This window comes from Pipra filicauda, unplaced genomic scaffold, assembly GCF_003945595.2.
Source record: "Pipra filicauda isolate LSUMZ 115617 unplaced genomic scaffold, ASM394559v2 scaffold147_size4022426_pilon, whole genome shotgun sequence".
NCBI lineage: Eukaryota > Metazoa > Chordata > Aves > Passeriformes > Pipridae > Pipra > Pipra filicauda.
In genome coordinates, this window is record NW_024103962.1 from 253,233 (window position 1) to 280,821 (window position 27,589).

Genomic DNA, 27,589 nt, shown 5'->3' on the forward strand with positions numbered 1-27,589 from the left:
TTTGACATGTTGTCTCTACACTTCTACTCTCAGCTGAGCAGCTCTTAATTTGGTTAAATTCTTTCCGTCACTAGCTGTAAAAGAAACTATGTCCTAGGTAAAGTGTTTAATGTGATAATAAGCCACAAACTGGAAACAGTAAGTGCTTGTTTACTCCTGCAAATTTGTCCTATTTCTTGTATCACAAACTGAAATTCAGATAAGCAAAGCTAACCTGAGCTGACAAAAAGGATTAGCCACACTAAATTTTACCTGTCTGAGCATTGTTTGGTGCTGCTGAGGGCTCTGGTTCCAACGAAGTTGCCTATAACCAGCTTCAACCCCAACCCGCTGTACGTGGCTGAACAGATGGCACTTATTTTTCACCCATTAAAGAGCCATAAATGAGCTTAATTACTTTTTCTTTTCTCCATGAAAAGTAAGCCACTGCCCTGGTTCTGCGTAAATGACCACTTGCCTGAAAATGCCCGAGTCCAAGAGGAAAATGCTTACATCAATTCCTCTGTCGAGGAATCACATTCAGAAAGGATATCCTTAGTGCTAAGCACATCCTTTAGCACTTTTCTAAATCAAGATAACACCTACCGCTTTTTGATGCCTAATTAAAACTATTTTTTGGTTGTGTAATGACTCAGACATGTAGCCACAGTGATACCTTATTCTCTTTTTTTTCCCCCTCCAAACTACTCAAGCACTGAATGATGAATTCTCTTAAGCCTGACACTGACTGAAAGATCATTCTTTATGCCATTTTGCCCCTTCTTTCAGTCTAGCTGTTAGAATGATACTACAACTTTTAGCTATCATACCATTAAAATGCATATAGCTTTCATTGATTTATTGTCTCCTGATGTTTTCCACACACTTAAAAAAGGTTTGGTTTGGTTTTGTTTTTTTCTTAATGTTTTAATTAACTCAAAATGCTTAGGAGATACAGTAATTCAATCTGTATTTATCTCAGCTATTTAGCACCACTAAAAGCACCACTGGTTTCAAGCAATTTGCCCCAGGGTGATCCAAGACCTCAGACAGTTTCTTCAGAAGGAGAAGGCACAGAAGATATTGTTTAGTTTTCCTTCCCATTTTAAGCTACAGTATAATGCGTGGCTAATGTTCAACTTTTCAAATCAGCACCTGTATGCAGATGTACTCAACTTAAACCACTACCCACCCTCATAAAGAGACAGAAATGTACCATATAAAGTGTCTGTATTGTAAAATGGTCACTAGAGCAACAGATATTTGTGTGACTGAATTCATAGCAACACACAGATTTATGTAACCCAAAGCAGGTACTTAACAAACAGCCCTGTTCTTTACTGAAGGCAAATCTTAAAGAGGGATTATGTTTTTAATATATTTTCACTTGAGATGGTTTCCTGTTGCCATTATTGTTGCATTGACAGCTTTAGATACGTTGCTCTGTTATTTTCTATGACCCTGCCATTCTTCAGAGCATATACAATCCAAACCTAGTGCTCCTGATTGCATGGGGCTTCTGGCTTTAGAAGAAGAAAAAACCATTATGATGAAATTTTCTGAACTTGTCTGTCAGGTTGATTTATCATTACTGATGATACAGCCAAGCCACTTCTCAGAGTAGCCCTTAATCAAAAAAGTACCGAGGCATGGAGTTTTCATGCTCGTGTACATACACACAAAGAGAATGGTACAGATTGGAATAAAAATGCCATTAAATGGATGAAAACAAGAAGCATTGAAATCTGCACAGGTTTTTAAATTCTGGCCCAGTATTAATGAAGAGACTGCTTGTCTCTCCATAAATAGAGCACCTGAGTTTGGCCACCTTCTGCATTCTATCCCCTTCCTGCTCCTCCAGAATTCACAGATGTGTTACAATTAGGGAAGTTAAAGAACTTGTCCGTCTCTTTCTTCCAGTGTTTATTTAGGGACCCATTGTAGATCAATTCTCCTAAATGTTGTTTGGCCTTGCTGATGCTATCTGCCTCCACAGTCTCCCGTGGCAGTTTCAGAAATTCACTACCCACTGCATAAAGAAGTACCTTTTTCTTTTAAAATCTGTTTTAATTTGATTGTTTATTATTTTCTTTGAATATTCCTTATTCTTGCATTGTGTGGGGAATAACATTCTGCAAACCTCACGTGTGACAGCACTGGACCTTACCTTTTTGGTAACTTGAATGGTCTGGCTGGCCTAGAAGGAGGAAAAAAGAGAGTAATTGAAAATATATGAAATATGCATGCATCTACCAATTTGTTTAATTCTTCCCATACATGGATAAGCAAATAAATGCTAAATATCAGATATTTTGGAATACGAATTATTTTGAAAGGCCCACAATCATATTCAATTGAGTCTTTGCAAACAAGTAATTCAGAGAATAATTACTGCTACAGACAGCTGGGTTTTCAAAAGTGGAATTTTATGCAGCTGATTTTTGGCATTACTATTCCAGAGGCTTTTCCAGTTTTCAACAAGAGACCAAATAAAGTAACATGGTAAAAATTTAGTACCATTGAAAATCGTGACAAAGTTTGCACATGATGGGAACAGACAACCACAACACCCTGCTCTGACTTTGCAATCCACAAACCTTCTTAATTGACCTTTGTAATTCCATTATGAAAAATTATTTTGGCCATAAATTCTGTTTTGCCATAATACAGGAAATAGAATGACAAAGAGTACCTCTCTAAAATAATTTTTATGCATGTTTTTCTTATTTCTTAAAAATCTAACATTATTTTGATGAGGAGATAGCAAACCCAAGTGAAAGTTATTCTTATCTAGCAGTTCAGTGAGGACTTCATTTTGTTAGCTACTGGATCAGTAAGTTTCACATATATTTCACTTAAAATAAAAAACTTCCATGAAGAATTTGCAAGTCCTTTCAAGAACTTCCTGTCTACGACTGCAATGTACAACCACTCCAAAGATGTAACCATACTATGCCTTCAGTTAAGTTATGGACTTGTCTCACCACCAAAGACATATTTAATATTACTTCTTTAAAAAAGTACAGAAAGTAATGAATAAAGAAACAGCTATTGCATAAAACAGATCACTTAGTAATTTTACACTGAGGTTGCCAAAAGCACAAATTTGTATGCTTTCACACCACCAGAATAACAGTTCAAACCTCAGGCTCCTCAGAGATTTTCAGAAAAGCTTAATTTAGTACACAGAAAATAAATTTGCTGTCCTTCGAAGTACAAGATTCAACACATTGGGTTGAAATCCTCATCCAAGAGAACCAAAACACTCCGGTATAACCATCTCAAGGTAGCTGCAACCATGCCCACACCAGGTGTGAGGACTGCTCAGACTCTAACTCTGAGCAACTGTAAGGTGAAGGTGAAATAATCCACAGAAATCTGAACCTGTGAAACACAATACTGTTACACAAAACAAAAAGTACAATCCAATCCAAACCAGCTCTTTATGCAGCAACAGGCCACTTCAGATACAGATTCAAAGCACTGCTAAATAACAGGATAGCAAAAGTGTGATGGAAATGCAATTGAGAACCGTTGTACGAAATAAGAATTCTATAAAAGCAAATCTCTATCAGCTGTAATTCACTGTTGTTTGGAAATGCTCCAACCCTATGCAGCTGTTAACTGGGACATGCCTGTAGGTACTGCACAGTAGTAAGAGTTGCTCCTTGCAGCCACGTGGAAGCTGGAGAAAAGCAGCAGAAAAGCAGAATAACCAATCTGCAGATGCAGTAACTCGAGGATTAGGGAAAGGTATAGACAAAGATCCTTTGTTAAATCCAGCCACAAAAGTGAAGATTAAATTCATGAAGTGTCACCAACCCTCAGACTGCCAGTCCAAGATGCTCAAATCTGACCTTCAGAGGTACTGACCATACCCAATTTCTCACCTGATGCCAAAAACTTCTGGTACCACTACAAGAACAACAGACTCAGCAGCAGCCAAAATGTACAGAAACCCAAACAAACAGAGTTCTGAAACGGCTTTGCAACAGTAAGTTGCCTGAGCCTGAAAAGATGTTGTGGCAGGTTCAAGGGACTGTTTGCCATCTGACCTACAGCCTCAACCACAAAATCAGCTTTTCTCAACTAAGGCTAGACTAGACTGTAAGAAACTAGGTACTGAAGTCAGAACTCACTAAACTTGAATCTGACGTTATCAGTAACAGGATGTTGTATGAAGAGAAAAGCTTGAACAGACAAGCCCTTTCATGCAGTAATTCAGCACCAATGCAAAGCACAAACTGAACGTGTGCCTCCACATATCCATGGAAAAGGGGGTAAAGCTACAGAGTTGGGTATAACAGATTTTTGTAACTGCAGCACAGACTCTTGGGTTTACAGATGAGAGAGAAATATGAACAGACATATTTACTGTCGTTCAAACATGAATTTCTAGATTTTATTTGTAAAGATCTGAATTTCCAAATATGTTCAGTCACTTTTGACAGTGAGTCCTGCTTTCATCTGTGTCATAATGGGCCCTGCCATGAGCAACAACACCAGACAACAGTGTGGCACATGCAACAGCCACCCAAGGACAACACCTAGTACAAGCTTTGTAATTATGCTGACTTGTATAAAGGTTTCTGTGACAACTCAAGGCTTTTCTCAGACAGCGAGGTACAGAATCTCATCTGAGGTCCCCGCAAAGCTGGCAAGACAAAGTTATTGGAAAGGACCAACATGTAACTGATAACACTCCAGGGATGATGCTGACACCTTCTCAATGTATCTTCTTGTATATTCACTCTACACAGCCCTCCCAGCCCTTTCTGTATGCAAATTCTTAGTGGATAGGCATGTTTTAAATCTCTCTTTTCAAGCTTTACCCTGTCTTTCAAATACATCTCTGTAACTGAGATCTGGCAAAACAGATTTTCTAAGCAGAATGTAAAATTTGTTTTAGACAGAACTTTCAAAAAATAACTTTACCTAATTTGGTTTACACAAAAGGAGTAAAAATACCAACACAACCACTCCTTATCCTCCCCCTTTCCCATCAAAACCAAACTACATTCCCCTCTGTTTCCTCCACCTGCAAAATATATTCAGTGTTGAACAAATGATGATGATTAAGTTCTTCAAAGTTAGGGAGGGTTAAAGGTCACACCTGCTATCAAACTGTTTTGTTTCGAAAAGCATGCATTGAAAAAACCTGTGTACACCCGGGTGAATTCCAGCAGTGTAACCAATTCCTTGCAGCTGTTGTGATGACTCTATTATATTGGTCGATAGGAAAAGTTATCCCTGAAAACTATGCCCCAAAAATTCTTTAGTTATGCTCTAAAATACAGAAATGCATGGCAAAACCAGATCTTTCCCACTTAATTAATGCTGCCGTATCTAATTTCTGAAGTATTATACTTTCATTGAGCCAGTTTAAATAACACCACTAACCTCCAAAAACAAGTGCAGACAAAAACTAATTCTCATTGGTTTTCATGAGAAAGAAATGTTGAATTCCATTATTTTGCTGGGACAAAAGCCAAGTTGATCTGTGTATTAAATTACCTCTGAACCCAGTTCTCACAAGCCTGACAGCAGAAAGTGACAATCACAGTTGTTTGTGACCAGACCAGCACAACCAAGTTATTGACATAAACTGCAGTCACTGATTAAAACCTAATACACTGTGCACCGAGGGGGGCAAAGGGAATGGGGAAGAAAGGGACAGGCTCTATTCTACCATCATTTACTGTGACTGTCAGCCCCTGCCCAACAGATGCTTTGCTTCATCCTGTTCTTTCCCAATAGCAAGTTTTGTCTGAGCATCATACAACTAAGAAATACATAAAGAAAAGATACACAGATTGGTTAAAACCCCCAGGTGTTTCTCAATATGAAATGTATTTCGGTTGACCAGCATCCTTCTGTGCAACACGGTAAAAAGGACCAGTGGTGCCTTTAAAAAGGGTTGCTGTAATATAAACAAGTTTACTGTAGGAAATAACAGAGTATCGGGGGGATGGATCAGGGCACTGGTTTGGACTGGACTGCTACAGCTCTAATATTCACCTTTTCAGACTAAATTAGCACTTAGCCTCCGTGTTTCTACCAATATTTTGAACAGTGAAGTAACAGAAAACATTTGTACCTTTGTGTACATACCAAATTGAATAGGGTCACTTCACACATATAAAAAATATCATTGCCTTACATATTTTTCATTCTGAGAAAGATGATGACTAGTGCTACAGCTTCCTAGAGGGGATCACGCTGTGCCAGAGGGCAATATCCTGATTTCAGGTTCCCAATGAAGCCAATGTCTCCTTCTGGTTACAGCACTGAATCAGTTTTCATATGGAAGTTAATAGATTGGTAAATCAGACAGGGGAGTTTGGTCTTAATTTCAAGAATCACAATGGAAAATTGTGGAAATCCTATGTATTATTAAACCTAGTTCTATAACTTTCATGTCACCTGGACATTACATACCACAGAGCAATGTTTCATGAACATGTTCCTCAACACTGGACTGTTAAAAATGAATTTAACATTATGGATGATTTACTGCATTTGCAGTGTGCTTCATTAATCTAATGCATTTCAGGGAAATACAAGACTGAACACATCAGAGGACAATAAAAGTATCTAGGCATTCCAAGACATTCTTTTGCAGTTTCTTCACAAACTTCAGTCGTGAAACAGGTATCAATTTAAGTAAGCCCTTTGCCTCACACCACAAGGAATCAATGCCTCCTGCTTCCTTAGTGGGTGCAAGAAACCCTGCAGAAGGGTTTCTATTCATTTCCGTGAACAGAAAATTAGGAAAACAGGCATACTTTGAAGAGAGTTTTCTAGCTGTTGTGGAGCAACCGTAGTTTTTAAAAAGTGTTAGCAGCTATCAATAACCTAACAGGTTGAAAGAGATATAAATATGATTTTGAAAAGGAACATTGCTGCTTACACTGATAGTACCTTTTTTTTTTTTTTAAGAGTCAGTTAAAAGGCATCAACACATTCCAAATCATATCTTCATACTAACTTATCCAAACAACACCTTCCTGAAATTCCTATTACAATTCTGGATATTGACCTGGCTAAACATTTGATTTCTGATTTACTTCATGTCACTTAGATGTAATTAATTTCTCTTTCACAGTGGGTAGATGTAGAGTGGAGAGAGAATTTTTCCTCATTTTTCCTTGGAGGAACAACAAGACACTTAGACTTTAAGCTGAAATTAATGCCTGTGGGGTTACCACCCTGACACGGGGCAGCACAAAGGCATGGCCTGGGATTGCTGTGCCCTATTTTAAGGTGTGAGGAAAGAACTAACAGCATCAGATAAATCTAAAACACTCAGTACGGGTGCTTCTCCTCTGTTTCATTCCTGGAAGACGGCAGCTAAGGGAAGCAGAAAGCTGCTCTCCATATATAAAATATATAATATATATAATGTCCAGTTGACTCTGGTGCTTTGCTGCAGCTGACTCAGCTTCCAGCCCTGGTACCACCTCCCAGCTGGAACCAGCACTAATTGCACTGCCTGCCATCAAGAAGTTTATTAGAACCCCCCAGCTGGCTGGACTAGAAGCATCTCAAAAAGATACACACCTTTGCAAGGTACAAAGTCTTTTCCCATTTAATTGCAGGAACTGGTCTCTAATGGAGAAAGTACTGACTGCTGATAAATGCCATCCCTTAGCAAATCCAGCTGAGATCCATACTCACTGTTGTTTGTATATGAACAGTGACAGCCAACCATAATTTCAGGGCTCAAACCCAGGCTCAAGGGTAGTATGGAAATGGTTCCTGACAGCAACTTGACAGATTAGGAAAAGCCAAATTTTCCAAACAGTCATTCAAAGAAAACTGGTCAGGTGGCTGGTCTCCGTTTTGGTGCTGAGCTGCACAGAAGTTTGAAAATAAATGTATACATTAAAGCTATTTATCATAAAGGCGTCAGAGGCATGTAAAGCAATCACTGACAGTACTGCAGACACACAACAGCAGCAGAAGCAATCGTGTCAACTGCTCTAGCAAAACAGGATCCAGAGTAAATGAAAATTGTAGACATTGCAGTAAATGTGCAACACCTTCAGTTTCTGGCAATTCAGACAAACACTGAGAGTCTCACATAATTCTACTTTCCCTCCTGTAGGTATTTCTAAGAGGAATGTATTATTTCTCTTGATACAAATAATATCACACCCATAAAAACACATAGCATATTTGTGAAATAGTGTACTCTTTAGGATGAAAACTATATCTATCTTCTTTCTGAATCACCTTGTATATCACAGGTGCCTAAACATACTGATACAAAAAGAAAATCGTTAAAAAGCCAACAACAGATAAACCAATTTTGCACTCTTGCTTTTCATTTAAAGATTCACTTCAGTCAAAAATGCTAAGTTGCAATAAATAGCTGTATTTACTGAAGAAAAAACAACCAAAAAGAAATATAAAGACTCTCCTGTCCAAGGATTATGAGGTGTTTAACCTCAATGCTTTACTTTGCCAGAGGGAAATTATTCCCTTTGTTGGTAGATCTGGTTACCAGAAGTGATAAAAGGCAGGGTTTTGTCATTATTACACTCATGGATAAGTTAAATCCCTACAGGATAGAACAAGATATGCATCATATTGTACATTCTCCATTAGAACATACAATACAAACTAAATCCCTGCAGAGGAAGAAAATCCGCATGTTTTCAGAATGTCATTGACCCATGAGAACAATCTGAATTGCTCTTAAATATGAAGCTAGGTTTTCTTGCTATATCAGATATAACACCTATGTGCTTTATCATTTTAACAATCACTACAGTCACTCAGACAACAAATCCAAGGGATTAAGTTGCCAAAAAAGTTTTTTACAAGACTCCCAATTAAATTTCTTGCTCTGATGCGTAGTTTTCCTTGATTCTAACCATGAACTTTATCTAGCTGTTTTTTAAACATGCAGTGTTCATTTTATTTGCCTGCACTTAGCTTTACTTGTTTAGATTTTTAAAGAAAGAATAAGACAACCCATTGCAGAAGGATGTTGTAAAGATGACAGAAAATTTATTTTTCTGAAAGGTTGCTTTTTTAAGGTTTTACTGAAAGCAGGAGAAATGTAACGAATTTTCAGGGTTTTTTTTCTCCACATAAAATAATCCAAAAGGATTTCATTTTTTTAATCTCTAGATTATCTGGGTGAAATGATCTGAAACTAACTGCTATTTCATCCCATTAAAATGGATGAAATGTCAATGTTGCAGTTTTGCTTAATGTTGTACACATTAATTATTTCTGCTAAGACTATTCTTTTGCATAAAATTAAGCAAAATGAAACTATGCAGACCAAAAATCAATATGCTATTTGGGAACTGTATTACAGATGTGAATTCACATTTTTATAGTTGAGATATCAAGCTTTATAAATGTTCTTGTCTCCTTTTCTTGTGTTCTTACCTACCTCTTCAGTTCCAACTGAGCATCTGTTCTATGTTCACAGCAAGTATGAGCAAATAACATTGCCTTTCTGCAAGGAAAGCAGCTGTAAGGAAGATGTTAAAAACAATAAAATCATTGTCTGAGTGATCCTTGCTCTATTTCTGATTTAAATTTAAGCATAAACGTGTATGCTTTCTGACCTACAGCATGCACACTGGGTAAAACCCTACAGAGTGTGGCAGACCCTACATACTTAACTAAGCCAACATTTCACTAATTTCCTCTCTGCTATGAAATCAATATTAAACTTTATTAACCCACTCTGAAAAAGTAACAGGTAGTTTTGCTATCTCCCATTCACAAACTTCTCATGCCACATTACAACAGGAAAATACGTTTCCATCAAGTCATCAGAGATGGCAAAAGGTCAATGCAATCATACTGACATCCTGTATGTGTGTATTTTCATTTGGAAGTCAAGCAACAGGGCTGGGAGTGATGTCCTATGACGAGCGGTTGAGGACTTTGGGCTTGTCTAGTTTGGAGAAAAGGAGGCTGAGCAGCGACCTCACTGCTCTCTCCAGCTTCTTGAGGATCTCTTCTCCCTAGGATCTGGGATGGGATGTGTGGGAATGGTTCAAAGATGAGCCAGGGGAGGTTTAGATTGGACATTTCTTTACCGAGAAGGTGGACAAACACTGGAACAGACTTCCCAGAGAGGCGGTCGATGTCCCAGACCTGTCAGCGCTCAAGAGGCATTTGGACAATGGCCTCAATAACATGCTTTAACTCAGTGAGACCTGACTGGGTTAGGCAGCTGGCTTAGATGATCCCTGTAGGTCTCTTCCAAATGAAATAGTCTATTCTATTCTATTCTATCCCTGCATGATTTATTACATGCTAAAATTAAAACTGCTACAAATTTATATTATACAGGTGACTTGAAATTGAAGTGCTCCTATAATCATCTCCAAAGCTCGGGGGGGTTGTTGGTTTTTTTCCCCTCTCCCTTTCCTTGCTGCTCCATATGGAAGATACAGATGCAGGAACCCAGGATTTACTTACCAAGTCTTCAGTTCGAGATTCCTTAGAAACTCATGTTTGTAATACTGACTTTTAACATATTCCCTCTTTCATCTTCAAAAACCGAGTAAATATTATCAATTACTAGGAAAGCTGGCTCTTTTCCTTAATAGCATCTATTTGATCTTGAACAGGAATTAAACCATCTTCTCTGTAGGAAAATCTGACAGCATATCAAGGAGCCAAGTAATACAGATCCTATAAACCCTTTTCTTTTATTCTTCTTTCCCTAAACTTTTCTCCAATGAGTGTAGCCACTTTTAAGCACTTCTCCAAAACTGTCAATAAGAAAATTGCCATCAAACATACTTAAGCTGGATTGTCCCAGCTTCAAATGGCATAGTTTATACACAATTTAAAGTATATACTTCTTCAAAAGGTTTAATTGAAGCTATATATATATATTCCTTTAACTTCTGAAACACTAAGGGCAGAACCACATATAGCACTGCCTGGCAAATTAAACAAAAGTTCTGAACTATTTAAGACAATTAAAAAAAGCTTAGTAAAATACCACCATGAATCATTATTTGAAAACGAGCCAACAGCTAATTTGGAGCAGACTAATATTATTTCAAGATCCTTCACAACTATAAAATCATTAGTCTTTTTTCTTTTCTTGGTAATTACAGTGAAATAAATAGATATGTTCTGGGATTTAAACGATGACTAGAGTAGTTTTCAGCATTTTTACTGGCAAAAAGTTCCTTCCTTCGAAATATTTTATTTCAAAGCTGTTTTTATGACACTTCCCAGTTGAATGGAGCAACACGAGGTCATGGTCCCATCTTGTATTTCTCTGACAGACAGGAAATTAACGTGACCCAAGAAATCACAATATACACAGAAGAAAAACTCCATCCCATGATACCAAGAAGAATGAAAGAGATGTACAAGGGTGCCTATTTTTATCACAGTACTTCTCCACAAAGGCTGAAACGAATGCTCTTATAGGCAGTAATGACTGACATTAAGCATATGTAAGTTTGACTGTGGCGTAGGGAGACTTCAGACTGTCATAAATCACACCTCAACTGGTACATGCTTTAGTCTTCCTTCCTGTGCAGATGTAAGAATTTGTGCATGTAAGTCACCATGGGGTTCATTTTTGTTCTCAGAAAACCTCTTTTGACCAGAGAGCGTGCTTGAAGATAGACTGAAAGCACTTAAAATTTCTCCAAATTATTCAACTTACTATGGGTACAAACAATAGTTTTTATCTTTCTGCATATATCTCTTGAAGCAAATGAAAACACTGTTACTTAAGCATCTTTGTTCTAAATTTAGTAAAGTATTTCACCTCAAACATATATTTCAGTGTTGAACTGCTGTTCCAACATCTGTGAATTTAGTCACTTAGAGTGTCATAACTTCTAAGTGATATAAAACAAGTGTATATTCAACTCAATTAAAAGATTTAAAAGGTTTTAGTATGCAATTACACAAAGAAGGCTCTTCAGCTTACACTGGCACTGATGAAAACCTGTACATACATAATGAGACATTATCGTCTGTATCTCCTGACATTAAATTTGTTTTGTATGCTCAGTAAGAAGCAAGCAAAAAAAGGGAATATTCACTGAACATTTAAGGTTTCCAGTATTGCAGCTGAGACAACAAAAAAGCACTGCAAGATTAAACAGGCTATAGAAGAGATTTAATGTAATCAAAACTATTCAGCAAAAAGTTAGCAAAAGTTCATCCATTTGATGGAACAAACTAAACAGCCTACAAACTGGAAGTGTAAAGCACGAATTTTGTGGAAAGGTATCCCGTTAACATGACAGAAAATATGGGAGAAGTGGGAGAAGTGATGCATGTAAGCTCTTCTAGTCCAGTACATTCATCTATTTATGATTTTATTAGAAAAAAACCAAAACACATCCTAATTTGCAAATAGAACAGCCAAGCTCTCTGAAATATCATCAGGATTTCTATCTGTAACTTCCCTCACCTGCACTGATCTGTTAGTGGTACCATTGCATTTCTATTCTGCATTGATAGTCCAGGCTTTACAGATTCCTTTATTTAGCAGATATCCTGCAAAGAAATCTCACATCAATCTTAGTGTAGCAAAATTAATGCCAAATTGCTCAGGCACTCTCTGTATTTCCCTCTTGCATTGTGTTTGGGTTTTTATTTTGTTTTTGTTTTTGCTGTTCAAGCACCACTGACTAATTAAAAGCATTCACATCAATTATTATTATTTACTAGGAGATGAAGACAACACCGACATATCAGAGAGGAAAGACAAGTGATTTTGGAAGGAGTTAGAGACAGAGACAATTATGGCAACTCATAAAGAGCTTTTCAAAGTCAATGCTTCTCATTCTGTCCCTTCCCCCATCATAATGAAGATTGAAAACTTTTAAGTAGAAATACCCAAATCTTTCAAAACCCATCTCTTTAAGTGTTGAAAATCAGGTCACTGGCCAAACATAGTTTAGACTTTTGCTCTTTGTTGTCTACTGTTGTCTTCATTCACATCTGAACCTCACTACAACCTCCAACTGAATTAAAAGTATTTGAGAACAACTAAACATGGTCAAAACATTCCAACAAACTGCCATAATTTTGGTTGTTCTGCCATGGTTGTTTTTTTTTCTAAATAAATGTATGTAAATGCTCAGTTTTAAAAGTAATCTCAAAATTTCCACCTATTAGTTCTTTTCAAGAGTGAACACAACTGATGCTGGTTTTCCAGTCAATTTAGTACAAAAGAAAGGCCTCATGCTTTTTATGGTTTCCCTCATATTATCAGCTTTACATCTTCTGAAGACGAGTTCAAAGGCCCAGCAGATTGCTGGTTATGTGCGAGGTCTTCTTTTGTTCAAGGAAAGGTGAAGGATACAAGGCACAGGAAATTCATCTTCAACCACACATGGAACCTGGAACCTGTAAATAGCAGGGCCTGCAGAGCAAAACATGGCCAGGCTGGTACTCAGCTGCACTCAGACCAGAGCAGGAACCTTCTAAGTATCTTTTTCCTATGGCAAAAATACTTGATTCAAAGCAATCTGAAGTCTAGACAAATACTAATGCCTAATTAGTAAAACTAAAAGCCTGCAAAGATCCCTTGGACAGCCCAACGAATGAGGGTTGGTTTTTTTAAGTGCACTTAATATTTTTCTAGGCATGCTATTTTTAATTTGTTCAGCCACTGAATTACAAATGGTATTTTTATTTGTATTCTGGTCTCTGTGTCAGCCCTTTGCTTTCAGCACTACAAAGTGCAGCATGTTGTTTACACAGCCAGCAATGCACACTAGTTATCATGGGAAGAGTAAATGAATTAATAAAAACAGAATAAACCCCTTAATAATGATAATGGGATAATGAAAGACTAAAATAAAAATGTGTGAAAATGAGAAAGCACAGCTCAAATGGGATGGATATGAAAAATAATTTTCAAGAAAGAAAAAGAATCAGTTCATTTGGTCACAGGGAGAGCTCTTTCTCCACATGTGCACAACAAAGAATCCCACATTTGGACTCAGATGCATGAGATGGCTTCACATTCCCTTTCCTTTTTCTCAGCTACATCAAAATCCCTAAGTAAGCCACTGGGCTGTTAATGACAGAAAAGGAAGCATCCAGTTTGTGGTTCCCATATGCCTCCAGTCTCCTCATTATGGGAGACCCTCATTTGGGTATTTCTACTTAAAAGTTTTCAATCTTCATTATGATGGGGGAAGGGACAGAATGAGAAGCATTGACTTTGAAAAGCTCTTTATGAGTTGCCATAATTGTCTCTGTCTCTAACTCCTTCCAAAATCACTTCCAAAAAACTCCTATTTTGGCATAGAATAAATGGCTTAAATGAGAATAGAGCCAGAATTAGTATTGTTTCCGTACAAATTAGCAATATACAGGAACTCCAGATCTACAGCACGAACCAAGAGATTTGCAACATCCTGAACACCGAATGAAATGATGGTAACAGCTTGTGCCTTTTACTTGCTAAAGCTTGATAAAACGTTTCAGAAATCTGATCTTCAGAAACCTGACCTAAAGGGCTTTTTTAAAGATACCTATCTTTAATTTTCCTAAAGGAAGGTAGAAAGTCTCTTTTATTAACATTTTAACACAGTATATGCATACGTATTTTGTACAAATGACATTAGTACCAATTCCATATAACAAGTGAAAACAAAAATATCTTTCAATGCATCAAATAAAGCAGAAGCTAACAACTTTCAAAATGGAAAATATTAAGATAGGATAGGTTGTTTAAAAAACTCCATATAGGAGTTGTTGTGAACAGTTAATGTTGCTGAAATGAGAATATTTGAAAATATTTTGTACACACGTATACATATAATCAGCTCTGCAAGTCATGCAGAATGTACTAGATAACAATTATCGTTTTCCTGGAATCAAGCAGGGAACTGTTTCATAACAAAGTCTTGTTATTAAGATTAGTATTTGGAAAACATTCCCTTGCTTTTTGAAAAAACAAGACATTTTTTTTCTGGTCCTAATCTTTATGTGAAATAACTAGAAGGAAAATATAAAATGGGTAAGAGGGAGTTGTAGTGTTCTACCCTCACTTCATAGCTTTTTCATTTTTATAGATCTTCTTTTTAAAGTACTAAATGAAGTGTAAGTATTCAAGTATATCTGCAGTGCTGTTTAAACAGTGTGTGGCACAGAACTCTGAGACACACCAGAACCTAGAATCCCAGAACCATCACATAAATCCACAATGCCAAAACAGTTCAAAAGAAGGTTTAAATCTAACTGAAAGAAAGCCGTACTGTAAGTCTGGAGGTATGAATGCTTTACCAGTTTCCTGACGCTGGTTTCTGCCTTCTTTAGAATATAAATTAGTCTAGCAAGCGAAAACTAAACAGCAATTTAAACTAAATAAGCTTTGGGAGCTAAACACTCCAAACTAGGCTAGTGGGGGATGAGGAGCAATTTACATCTATCCCAGTGTCTTAAATTTTAGCCAAACTAATGACTCTGTGAGGCTTTAAACAGACTTTTTTTTTCCGTGTTCTCGCTAGAGATGACTGTATGATTGTGGAGAGATCATCCCATATGTCCTTTTATCCTGTCTTTTCTACCACAGATAATTCAGATGTTTTTCCGAACAGTTCTCTTTACTTATCTGCTTTAGTCAAAAGCATTAACAGTATAGTCTTGAAATGTAAATAACAGTAGGTGATACAAAGCAGATCTGCCCTGAGCAAAAAGTACTTGTATGAATTTATCGGTTTGATGCTGCAAAAGTGCAAGCACCACACACACTGGCAGTCTGGAGCATTTTCCTTATCAGCAGCACCAGCAGTTCTTTCACAGCTTCCCGACCTCTTCTCCCCTACCTTTTGTCTCCGAGTCCACAGACCTGAGCTTTCTAAATTTTATCATCAAAGAGAGATTCTAAAAGAATATCAAGATTAGGAAGGATACAGGTAGCTTTTAACTGGCATTTTCCTATTAAAAATTTCCCATAAAAGTCTGAGAGAAGCAACCCAATTTGGTACCAGAGACAACACCACTGTTATCCCATGCCTGCCACAATCCTGAGACAACTTACTGAACAATCTCTGCACATTCTTCCTCTTCCACTCCTATTTACACGCATACACTCCTATACAAAGAATAGATTTCAGAAAATACCAGGAAAGATTGTAAGAATTTTCTGGCTTTATTTTTTTTATTGTAGTGTTTAGTTCTCCTAAAGTGTGCAACCCTTCGTTATTTATTTTATCTTTCTTTTCATCCCACTAAACATGCTGCTGGGCTGCATAGTTTTACACTTCTCTGGTGGCTCCTAACTCGGTGCTTCCAGTTGTCATGAATCAGTCTTCATGCTTTATCCACTTCTTAAGATTGACAGCCTTACTTGGTTGTTTTCCTCATTTCTGCTCCACCTTGAAGGCTGCTGATGACTACAGAAGCAGGTGGCAGCAAAGGAGGGGAAATAACTACCCACCTTCCAGTGGCTCTAAGCTTCATAGGTTTCCTGAGACACACAAACGTGTTCTGGCAAAAAGGGTTACTTCAGCATGAGTCCTCCAAAGGAGCAGGGTAGAAAAAAAAATCTTCCAACAGTACTGAAAAGCACTAATCATACAATGCTCCAAACTGGTAAGTTTAGAAATTATTTGTTAGAAAGCAAACCAAATTCCCAGACAACTGCATTCTGTTAGGGAGAGACGGTGAGAACTTCCCAGAGAGTGTTTTTGTGGTCAAGATAACATGCCCACTAAAAAGAGAGGTATGAACATGTTTTCATGAACTACTACAAAATAACACAAAAAACTTTACTCAAGATCTTCTAACCTCAGAAAAATTTATAAAAATAATCAGAATCATTACAACTTAACAGTTGACCTATTTTACTTACTTTAACAGTAGAATTTTTTGCCACAATCATGTTGCAAACCAATAAAAATATTTTCTTTCATGCTGCAAGACTTTTTCACCAATCTAAAAAGATTACCAGCTGCCCAGACTTTCAAGTTAGGGTGTATAGATGAGGTTTCCATATAATTTAGTTTCAACTTCAAAGCTGAACCCAACTACAAAATTCCAGATCCAGCCAGCTTTAAGAGGATAGGACAATTGTGGCATTTTTTCAATCTGTCTTTACACACTCCAATCTGCAATGATATACAAGAGCCACATTCCTTTAATATTAGGTCACTGACAAATGTTAAGCCTTGGGCTTCAAAACCTGACAAAACCTGTCGTGCTGAAACAATTGGTTACCTGCCTGGAACCGTAAGTGTCAGAGACACAGTTTGCAAAGAGTGTTCATCCCCCTCTATCTAATCACATCTTTCCCCCGTTCTTAAAATTATAACGATATTTGAATGCATTTTTTAAAAATACAAAGAACCAAAATTAAATCTATTATTTTATTATTATATTATTAATTAAATTTGATGACACACTGAATTTAATTAAAGTATTGTATGAGAAAGTGTATTTTAAACAACCCTGCTAAAATGCGCACATGTTACAAAGCTGGATAATTTCCAGTGAGCCTTGAAATAAAAATATGTGGAGAATAAGCTGTTGTGCAGATTATAAGCTCAAACTGTAATAAAATTGGAGTGTGGAACAAAGATTACATAAAAATATCATACATCTAAGTGTTACTCTTCTGTGTACAGAAAGTTACCTGAGCATGTAAAAAATGAATACACATTTATCACCTATTCTTTTTAGTACTCCATTACCTCAGCTAGAAGCAAGTCCAGAAATGAAACAGCAATCATTTGATAGGGATATGCAGAGTATGTTAACACATACAGCTGGTTAAATAAGTATAGGTGCCTTAAAGGTCAGACAGCATCTTGTTTTGACTGCTAACAGTAAGACAAACCATTTACAACAACTCATCATCTATAATTTACGTACATTCATGTAGAAATGTGTACTATGGCAAGGAAGTGCAAGAAGAAAAAAAACAAAACATCTCAGCTCAAGAGCCCAATCAGAGACATTCAAGTAATCTTTGTATTTGTGAAATGTTACAGAAGATGTTATTTTACTATATCCAGAAGAAATTTTTACTGTCCTTATTTATAGGCTAAGAACAAACCCCTAGATTATGGATTGCACTTTTTCCCTTCCTCAAGACTGTGGAACATAGATGAAGTTTAACAGTCCTGCTGCACAGGGAGTAAAACAGTGAAATCAGTGCATCCATTCTGACAGTTTGAAAAGTATGACTGACTGATTCTGTAATGGCTCAACCTTCTGCATACCTTTGCATACAAAATTATATGAGAGTTTTCATCTTTACTTGACATTTAAACAAGCATGGGGTGGAAAAAACATGTCTGATTGCAAGCAGTTCCGACAACTAAGATTTTTTCCATTCATAAGTGGAATAACTGGCAGAAGAAAGCTGATTTGCACTTTGTATTATCATCCTTATTTTCATCTGCTTTCACCTTAAGGAAAAAAAGGTTTATTCACTTTGACTTTTTCCACATTACATATTTTTCCCCGTCTGATATTTTCAGAAGTTTAAAATTAGTTCATATATTTCATCAAGACAGAATCATTATAACTGACTGAGAAATACCTGTAGCTCAAAGTTTCAAACAAGGATGCAGATGTTGGAGAACAGGGAGAAGGTTAGCTTTTAGTACTCCAAGAAAAATTCACCCATTTTGGCCCAATTGCAACTCAGAAAAAAATAACCTTGCTTAAAAGCTTCTAAGTGTCTTTCTTCAAGAGGGAATTCGGTTTTCACAAACTGCCCCTTGGATTGACTGATTTTGCCCAGGACCAGGAGGCTGTAAAAGATTTTCCTTGTGTTTGTTGCTCCTTGTAGTTGGGACTACTGTCACTGGAACCCCACAGTTATCAAGTATAAAGAGGCAAGTTTGTATGAAGTGTAGAATAGAAAGGGGTAAAACCTGGAACAATCCAAAATTTCTCAATCCAAGAACAACTTCAAAGTTTAGCAGGTAACATACACTAAAAAAAGGCATGGGGGCAACACACTTAACCTGCTGACCTGACAAAGAAAAAACACCCAGTACAATTATGATTAGAATTGCTGAATGTGTTTTTACATGCATCTTTTTAAGGAAATGTGTGTTTTGATTAGACTATGCAAACATACCAGTTCTTCTGGTGTATTCTTAGCTATTCCTGTATTGGTTTGTTTCACACAATATAGGTGTACACTGTGTCTTGTAAAAGAGCTAATGAGCTTTCAAACAATCCCCAAGAAAAAGAAAAAACAGCCTTTTCCCCCCCCCAGAAAGAATTAATTCACTTCAGGAATATTCACGCAGCCCTGCAACACTAGTCTCCCAACTTGATTTCTTTGGGAAAAAAAAAGTTGGTAATGCATCAAAGACTAACCTGTAAAAACCACTGGGGAAGAAATTTGGTTCATCTTCCTTTTAGATCCTCTACTTTTGTAAGAAAATTAAACAATTATGGAAAAGGTTACCCATACTGAGAACTAAAAAATGCTGCAATCTGCTTACCTTATCCTGGCTATGTGCTGCTGCACAGGGTGATGCTGAAAATGGTCAGGCCACTGATGGTGAAGGCAGAAGGACGGGGAGGGCTGAAGACAACAGGCAGGCTGATACACGGGGGTGTGTTTTTGGCAAAGAGATGCTGAATACTCAGTGTGTGGCTGCATGCAGCACGAAGTCATGGGAGATGGTGCTGAGCTGCCAACCACTGAATTACATTCTTGCTTGCTAGTATGGCTACTTAAAGAATGATGGTACGGACAAGGGTGGCAGCATTGCGACAACATCTGCTGAGTTCTTTGGTTGTCTAAAGGCAGAAAGGACGGTTTGATTGTACCATTAAGCTGCAGGCAGCCATTTGGACTTGGTTTTGTTCTTGGTGTTTCCTTGGATGGGAGTTGTTGGACCGTGGCGTCTCCGTCATTGGCTGCAACAATACCTGTGCCAGTGGCATTTGACAAGATGCTGCCATTGCTCAGAACCACAGAGTCACTGACGTTGCTCATGGCCATGCTCCGAGTCCTCGATGGATCTGTGATGTTCCTGATGAAACAAAAAAAGTCAAGTTTACAGAGCTGCAGGGTTTTCAGATGCTCAGAAATAACTTTATAATAAAGTGAGTAAAGCTCTGCTCTCATCTTCGTCTTTCACAACACAGGGAAATAGAAAGGAGTCACACCCACATTGACAGAGATGTTTTGAAGGACCTAAATTTGTCCAACAAAATGTTAAGAGTGAGGTTCTGTAAATTTCTCAGTGCTTAAACCAAACTGTAAGTCAAATGAATAGACAGTCTATGAATTTGACAGTGTCACAGCTGTGACACAGCTAACAAGTAATGGTTGAGATGCACAGGAACAAGATCATTTTGCACAAGACTAAGTTATAGCCACTATTTATAAAAAGAGATGTTGGCATGAACTGTGTAATCACCCACACCTTGCACTGCAATTTGCCTGTGTGCTTTGAAAACCTGCAGGAGACAGGACCACACAGCAGAGATTGTTTAATAATCATTTATGTGCTGGCTTCAATAACCTTCTTTCCTATCTCCAATTTCTATTGAAAATGAGGTATATTCATGTTTTCAAAGACATTCTTTTGAAATACCTTATTTAAATAAATCAAGCCACTTCAGTAGACATACCAGAATTTCTGAATACTACACTAGGCCTTTAGCAGGAGCGTTATGAATACCAAAAAGATAGGATACAACCACATGTTTTTCCCAAGTTTACAAAAAAATAATCCCAAGATTGAATTACTGCTGATGGAGAAGCTCTTGCTTCCGAAAGACATGTATTCTAAAGGCAGCAAAGAAATGTACTGTGCTGTAAATAAAGGATATTAAAAGATTTTCTTCTAAAGTTTCATCTTTTTCAAGCAAAATGTAAATAAATGAGAACTATTAACACTGGAAAAGTGACCGTGGCTCAAGATGAAAACTTGTGTGAGGTCCTCACAGCAGCCAATTTCTCCCGTCTTAACTATAATCTTATTTTAGTAAAATATTAAAATAACTTGGAGATCATTATTTTGCTAAATAACATGAAAAGTCAAACATCACACTCAGATAGGAGTTTGTTACCCAAGTTAGATTTAGATGGGCTGGGTGAGGGAGGAGGAGAAAGAGGAAGAGGAAGAAAGAACACTAATTATGTACTACTTATAAGAATAAATCAACACTTCCTTAAAAATCAGAAACAGTTGATCACAACAGCTTTTTGGCTAACTTAATGTCACCTTTTTAATACCAAATTTAGTCAACAACATTCCAAGTCCAAATTGCAAGGTTTGCATTACAGACACTGAACTTTGCGGAAAGACACAACATACAGATTAAGGCAGATAAACAAGGAAGTTTCTAACCCATTTTCTTCCCTCATACCTTTGCTGAGTGCTTAAAGCTCTAAGCCTGCCCAGCCAGCTGAGCCATTTAATTGCCTGAATGCTAATTCTGAGCAGAAAGTGCTTTGATGACAGGAATGCTACCCCTGGCAGCCCCCCGCACAGCATCTCCCGTAGACAGAGCTAAATCCTTCACTTGTGAGATGAAAATTAATCCTCTGCTATTTGTTCTAGATCATGTGCCGAGCCAGATGCCCTGGGAAATCACTTTCATTTAGATAACCACTCAGAACAGGAGAATATGCTGCTTGACAAGCATATTTTTTCCAGCCTCCAATTCCATACATTCCTGATGGGTACCCCCTCCCCTGGCCCAGGCAAGTCAAGCCCATGGACTGACTTTCTGCTGAGCACAGAGAGTAAATTCAAGTGGCTGGCTGAATTTCATTTTGGTCTGAAGAGACATATTAGTTACACGAAATACCGCTGTGTTTGAACAGTCTGTTTTTTCCTTGCGCTGTAGGCAACTTCAGACCTCAGTGGACAGAGAGAGACCTGGACATCAGGGCAGAGAAAGCTCCTCTCGAGGTGTCTGGCAGCATTTTAGGAATTTTTGGCTGCTTATTTTCACGTTCACTCACGTAAGAGATAGGCTGCACGGCAATGCTGTTACATTTCTGTTTCTAAATTAGCTTCACACATCCAAATCACCACTTGAAATGCTGTACGCCGATCAAAGTTACTGTCTACTGGAATTACTGAAAATAAAGCATGGAGATACTGCAAACATCTAGCCCTTCAAGAAGACAGACCCACCATCCTTTGGCTTTAGGCCCATAACACCTGCAGCAATTGAGATACCAACACGTAATTTTTAGTAGCTGTTTCAAATCACTTTATAAAGGAAACCACACATTTATGCACAAGGCAGACACGTTCCAAACAGAGATGCGAGCTGACTTGTGCCCACAGCAGCTGGGCAATCCCAACACGGACACACAGGCTTGGGCCCTTTGGTGTATCTGTGCCCCTTGTGAACACTGACACGGGAATTAATAACTTTTGTTCCAGACAGTCCAGTAGCTTCCATTTAATATGATCAAAGATAAAATGCTTTATTTTCAACGGATGTAATATCTACCCACATACCTTTTGTTTTAAACACTGTCTTCAGAAAGACTTTTTAGAACCAGTAAATTCAAAGAAAAGATCGCCATCAGTACCACAACATATAATTCTACCTTTGTTCTCCTTTTGAACAAGCTATTCATGAACCATTTCAAGCTATAAAAATTTTAACAGATCAAGCTGATTCTTCCTTTATTCCTAAGCCCTGAGAAACTACTGAGTTCTGTCCACTTCCATGGAGTTTCTGAGCAAAGCAACGGAAGCACCTTTTTCAATATTAAAGTAAGACAGACTACTTTGCATGCTAAGGTAGCCATCTGATTAAGTATTTCATTCAGTCATAGCTAAGAAGAACTGGGACTCAATTCTCTAGAATGTGAGCTGGGCTGTACATTTTCATTTGGTTCTGCAGCTTTTCTTTTTTTAAAGAAATGCAAGACAGTCATGTAATTTGACAAGTCTAATGTCATCTGAGTTTGGTTTCATTTGTGTTTAAGGGTATTAAAAATTCTGTAGAGTGGTACTTCATTTGTGTCACGCTCTATAGAAGTGACTGCAAATCCACTGACAGCAAAACTTCACCTGCAGCTGTCACACTAAAATAGATTCTTAGATTACATTTTTATCTCTCTGTCGTATTTTGTCTCCTCTGCCACAACTGCAGTGACTGGGAACTTCCTGAGAGATTTAACAATGACCCAAGGAAACAGTTAACCGAGAATCTTTCCTTTAGAGGATGAGCAAATAAGCCAGTTAAAATGCAACAACTAAAAGCACAGTCAGATTTTAATAAGAAGTGGGCATGGGAAATCAAAGAACATGTTCATAATGAAAAAAAACTAAAAATAAGAATCTTTGATAATGCAGTCTTTGAGAAGTCTGTATTCTTTCAATGTTTATTTTTGCTGCATTCCTCAGACTGCTTTAGGATCTGGTATTCTCCAATAAGGTGGGGTTTTCACTTATAAGAATTTATACCTGAAAGCTCTGGAGCAGTTGGGCAGGTATTCTGAATAATGAGGCTGTAGAAAACACAGCTTTTAATGCAGGTAGCCCTACTTAATAGAAGACTAAATACAATCAGAAAAAGTGTTAACCTACGTGTTTAATACATCCCACTTAGGTACCCACCTCTCTAGATGGACACAAGGTATTTTAAACATGATCATCTCTTGAGAAATTATGCCAGCTGGACTGCTAAGGGAAGAAAACTAGAATCATCTTTAATTACTCTGTGCTTGAGAAGAGTAAGTGCTCAGAAAGCACTTTAGCCACGCAGTTCAAAACAACAGCTCGGAAGAGCGTTGTATCTGGAAAGTACCATGGTCTGCAAAGGCAACATTACTTCGTGACGGTTTTATGGAGTAATCCATCTATTATTTGTGGAGCTAACAATGAACGCAGTTTACCCAGCAGACATCTGCCAACTGCATTGCAAGCCCTTGAGGAAATAAAGTAATGCTGTGCCACACTGAAACTACGTAGGACTCGCTGCTGCCCAACTAGCATGTTCTTTTTAGAGTTGGATTAAGTTCACCTGTTCCTTTGGCTGCAACTGAAAGAATTTTTCTTTGATTTAGGTTTCTTAAAAAAAAACAAAACGCCAGACTTAAAACAACATTGGTTCAACAAATCCCATCTGGACTCATAATGCCTGCAATTGGGAATGATAGAAGTGCAAATCCAAGAGGGAATGACGTAATGGAAACCTAGTATACTAGTACGGATAATTTATAGATCTTTAGAAGATGACAAACAGCCAAGTGCTGAGGGTTGCTTTAACCATATAGGAAAAAAACCAAAAACCAAAATCTGTACCTTGCACAAAACCAAAAGTAACCTGTTATAAAATTTTAAATTTTTCATTTAAGGTAGGACAAAACTCAAATTTCATTTAAAAGTTATCTAAAGCCTTTCATCTGTAGTCAGCATTGCACTACTCAGCCAGCTGGACCAGTCCAAGTTTTATGGACTTTGCAGACCTGTCAGCTACAAAGCACCGTGGTTCTGAGATGAACATGATATGTGAAGTAACAAAAACATCTTTTTATTTTAGAATTTCATCTAAACCAGCCGGATTCTAGAAGCAGTGCATTTTTGAAATAAGAAACATTTAACAATCCCAGCACTACCTGTCAGTCTGATCCTAGATGAAATATTATAGTGGTCTTGTAGTCCCTTAAGACGCTAAAGTTTTTAAATGTGGGAAATGGGTTACATGGTCTCACAATCTGTAAATTCAGTTAAATCCTCTCCAGACTTTGCTTCCTGTGCCAGCCAGTGCACAGCAACTCTCAAGGAGGGTTTTCTCCTCCTTCACATAACCAAAATTCTTTGTATCTTTGCTTTTTCTCAGTGGTCTCAGGAGTAACAGGTGGTGCCTGGTGTTTGATACTGGGCTTTATGGGAGATGTCTAGTTATCTATCATGGCAATGGTCTTTAGCAAGTCAAACAGCTTTTTAATGTTTTATGGTTGTTGATCTCCATTTTGGCTCTCAGCTAGACATTTTTCAAATTCTCCAGCTCTTACTCTAGTGCTATCATATGCGGTGCTTGGTTTCTCTCAATACCCCAATTCTTGCTTTTCCATTTCAGCTGTTAACCACCAGGTCTTCTCTGAAAAGCTTTCACTGTACAAAATACTTCCCAGAACAAGCCAAGCCTGTCTTTTCCTTCCCCCCCCCAGGTATTTTAAGTATATTAAATATATGTATTTCAGCTTCTAGAAGAGTCCTGAATTCTTGTTAGCACACAAGTTTACCTGATACATTTATTAATGCAGACACTTCACTTTGAGGATTGATACAATGTAGCTCCTATTTTTGAGAAATTCCATTATGGTCAGTTTATTTTCTGCACAGTCTATAAATACCCACTTTATCAACTAATGTTGTCCTATTAACAAGCAGATTTTCAGCAATCTAAGTACTTGTACCATAAGGTTAGAAGACAATTACGAAGCAGAAGAGGGTTGTAGAAGGGGAATTTCCCCACCTCCAAGTGTTTTGAGAGCCAGCTATCCCTGCCATCTGCCTCCACAGCCTGTGAGGCTGAGAAGCTGTCCCTTCCCGAACCTGAGACACCATGAGCTCATTTCCTCTGTCGCAGGCTGGCTTGGGAACTGCAATTCCTGTGACAGGGAGTTTCCAGATGTCACCATGCCAGGACCACAGCTCATGTACAGTTGGGCACTGGCAAACCAGCACTGCCAAGCTGGCACATGAACTGACCCACCAGCGACAGCTGTGGGGTGAGAGAGCTGGGAGAGACTGCAAAGGGTGGGAAAACCAGTATTCTTCAGTCCTTCAGAAATAGATTTTGCTTTTCTTTTAAGCTAAAGTTACTTTTCCTGGCACAGGCAGCAAAACAACAGCAGACCATTTCTAAAAATCATTTGCAGGGCTTTGACTAAAGAAATCGACTGCAGTGCTTTACCTACAAAACCTTTCCAAAATCAAAATTTACAATAAATATAATTAAACTATAGGTAGATGCAACAACAAGAAGCCCTGAATTCTTTTCCAGAATTTCTGTATGATCTTAAGGTTTTATTAAAAAAAACCCAAACAAAAAAACCAAAAAGACCCCCGAAGCACATCTATGTAGGGAAAACGGAAAAAAAAAATGTATTAAGAAAATCCAAAAAAGCTTCAAATACTCTGAGTTTTGGAATGAGATACAGCTACAAGCAGAAATTATTGGAACCATACTACTTCAAGAAAAAATGTGCATAGTTCTGGAAAACAGGTATATCTCAGCACAGTTTAGGAGCACAGGAAGCTGTTAAAATAACACTGCTTATAACTGCCACACTGTCATCGCACCAAATCTTATTTACACAATTTACTGACTTTCCATTACCATATGAAAGACATTTAAATTTTTGTAATAGCAAATATTCTGATCAAAAATAGCTCTAATCCTGCTTACACAGAGGGGGAGGGAAACCAAAATATGTCTCCTTCTGGATGTAAGAAGAGTTACTTGCATTGAACGTTCCACAGGTTCTTACTTCATCAGGCTGTGGGATTAACATTTAAATTATTACAGCTGTAAAGGGACACAAAAGCAACAAACACTCTTTAGGATACAGCCCCAGCTCTACCTACCATCACCACGACTATATTAGCATTACATAAAAGGTTAAGAAACCTCTCGACCATCTGCTTAGAATCAGATTTTTTGTTTTCTATGCAAACTTAAAAGCTATGTTTGAACATCTTTAAAGAATTGTTACTAATAATAGCACTTTTCTTCACATTTTAACAGAAATACTAACATAATTTCACAATTACTGTATATTAAAGAAAGCAGAGACTCAGTGAGAATGTCAGGGCACATCAGGCAGGTACACATCAGCAGTCACACCTATTTGATAAATACAGGGCATTCTTTGCATTTAGCGACAGAAAACACAGCAAAGCAGTTTTACATTGGCAGTCCAGCAATAATTTTCTTCGAAAGCTAAACATGAGAACTTTTTTTTGTTTCCCGCTTCATTTCCCAAGCATGAGTTGGTTTTAAGTCTCCCATTTGCTGAGCCGCGCTCCGAAGGTCAAATGATAAACCTCATATACCACTTTTATCACGGCGCATCTGTTCAAAGAGCCGGATCTGGAGTCGGGGGGGCGCTTTACTTTTCCCACCGCGCTCTTCAGCGCTGGCACGGTCCTGTGCTAAGCTCTCCGGCACTTCTACCCGGCTGCAGTCTTTCACAAGCCCTACTAAGTAGCATTGGCAGCGTAAATAAACTGAAGGCACGCACTAAGTTCAACCTGCACCCACTAAGTTCAACCTACATCCTCACGCTCTCTGAGCGCACGGCCAGGTCCGAAGCGACCGGACGGGACGCACCTCTCGACACTCACCAGCCGCTCGCCGGAGCAGATCGGCAGGAAGGAGGTGGCAGCAGCCCCCTCTCGATCCAGGTATCCCCCGGCTACGCTCCCGCTCTTCCGCAGCCGGACCCGCTCCGCCGCTCGCCCCCACAGTGGCCGCGGGCGGGGAGCGCAGCTCGGGCAGAGCCGGTCGGGGCCGTGCCGGAGCCGGGCCGGGCCGCCCCTCCCCGCGGCAGGTCACGGCGCTGGCAGCGCCCGCCGGCTCCTCCCTGCGCCGCTCCCGCTGCCGCGGGAGCCCCGGGGCCGCTCCCGCCCTCGGTCCCAGCCCCCTCGGCTCTGGTTCGGCGGAGGCTGGTCTGGGGATC

At 38.4% G+C, this 27,589-nt stretch overlaps 1 protein-coding gene across 3 annotated transcripts in view; it reads right to left on the reverse strand.

Annotated features, from left to right (window-relative positions):
- Positions 1-27,589, reverse strand: part of DISP1 (dispatched RND transporter family member 1) — a 90,000-nt gene that overhangs the window by 14,767 nt on the left and 47,644 nt on the right. The window contains exons 2-4 of one of the 3 annotated variants that reach the window (XM_027721275.2): positions 19,416-19,952; positions 9,389-9,469; positions 2,147-2,176 (exon numbers count right to left, since the gene is read on the reverse strand). In XM_027721275.2, the coding sequence (XP_027577076.2) occupies positions 2,147-2,176; positions 9,389-9,469; positions 19,416-19,952 (648 nt within the window). Of the gene's footprint in view, positions 1-2,146; positions 2,177-9,388; positions 9,470-19,415; positions 19,953-27,254; positions 27,310-27,589 lie in introns of those variants that run through there. The other 2 variants (XM_027721276.2, XM_027721277.2) reach the window with 2 other exon arrangements.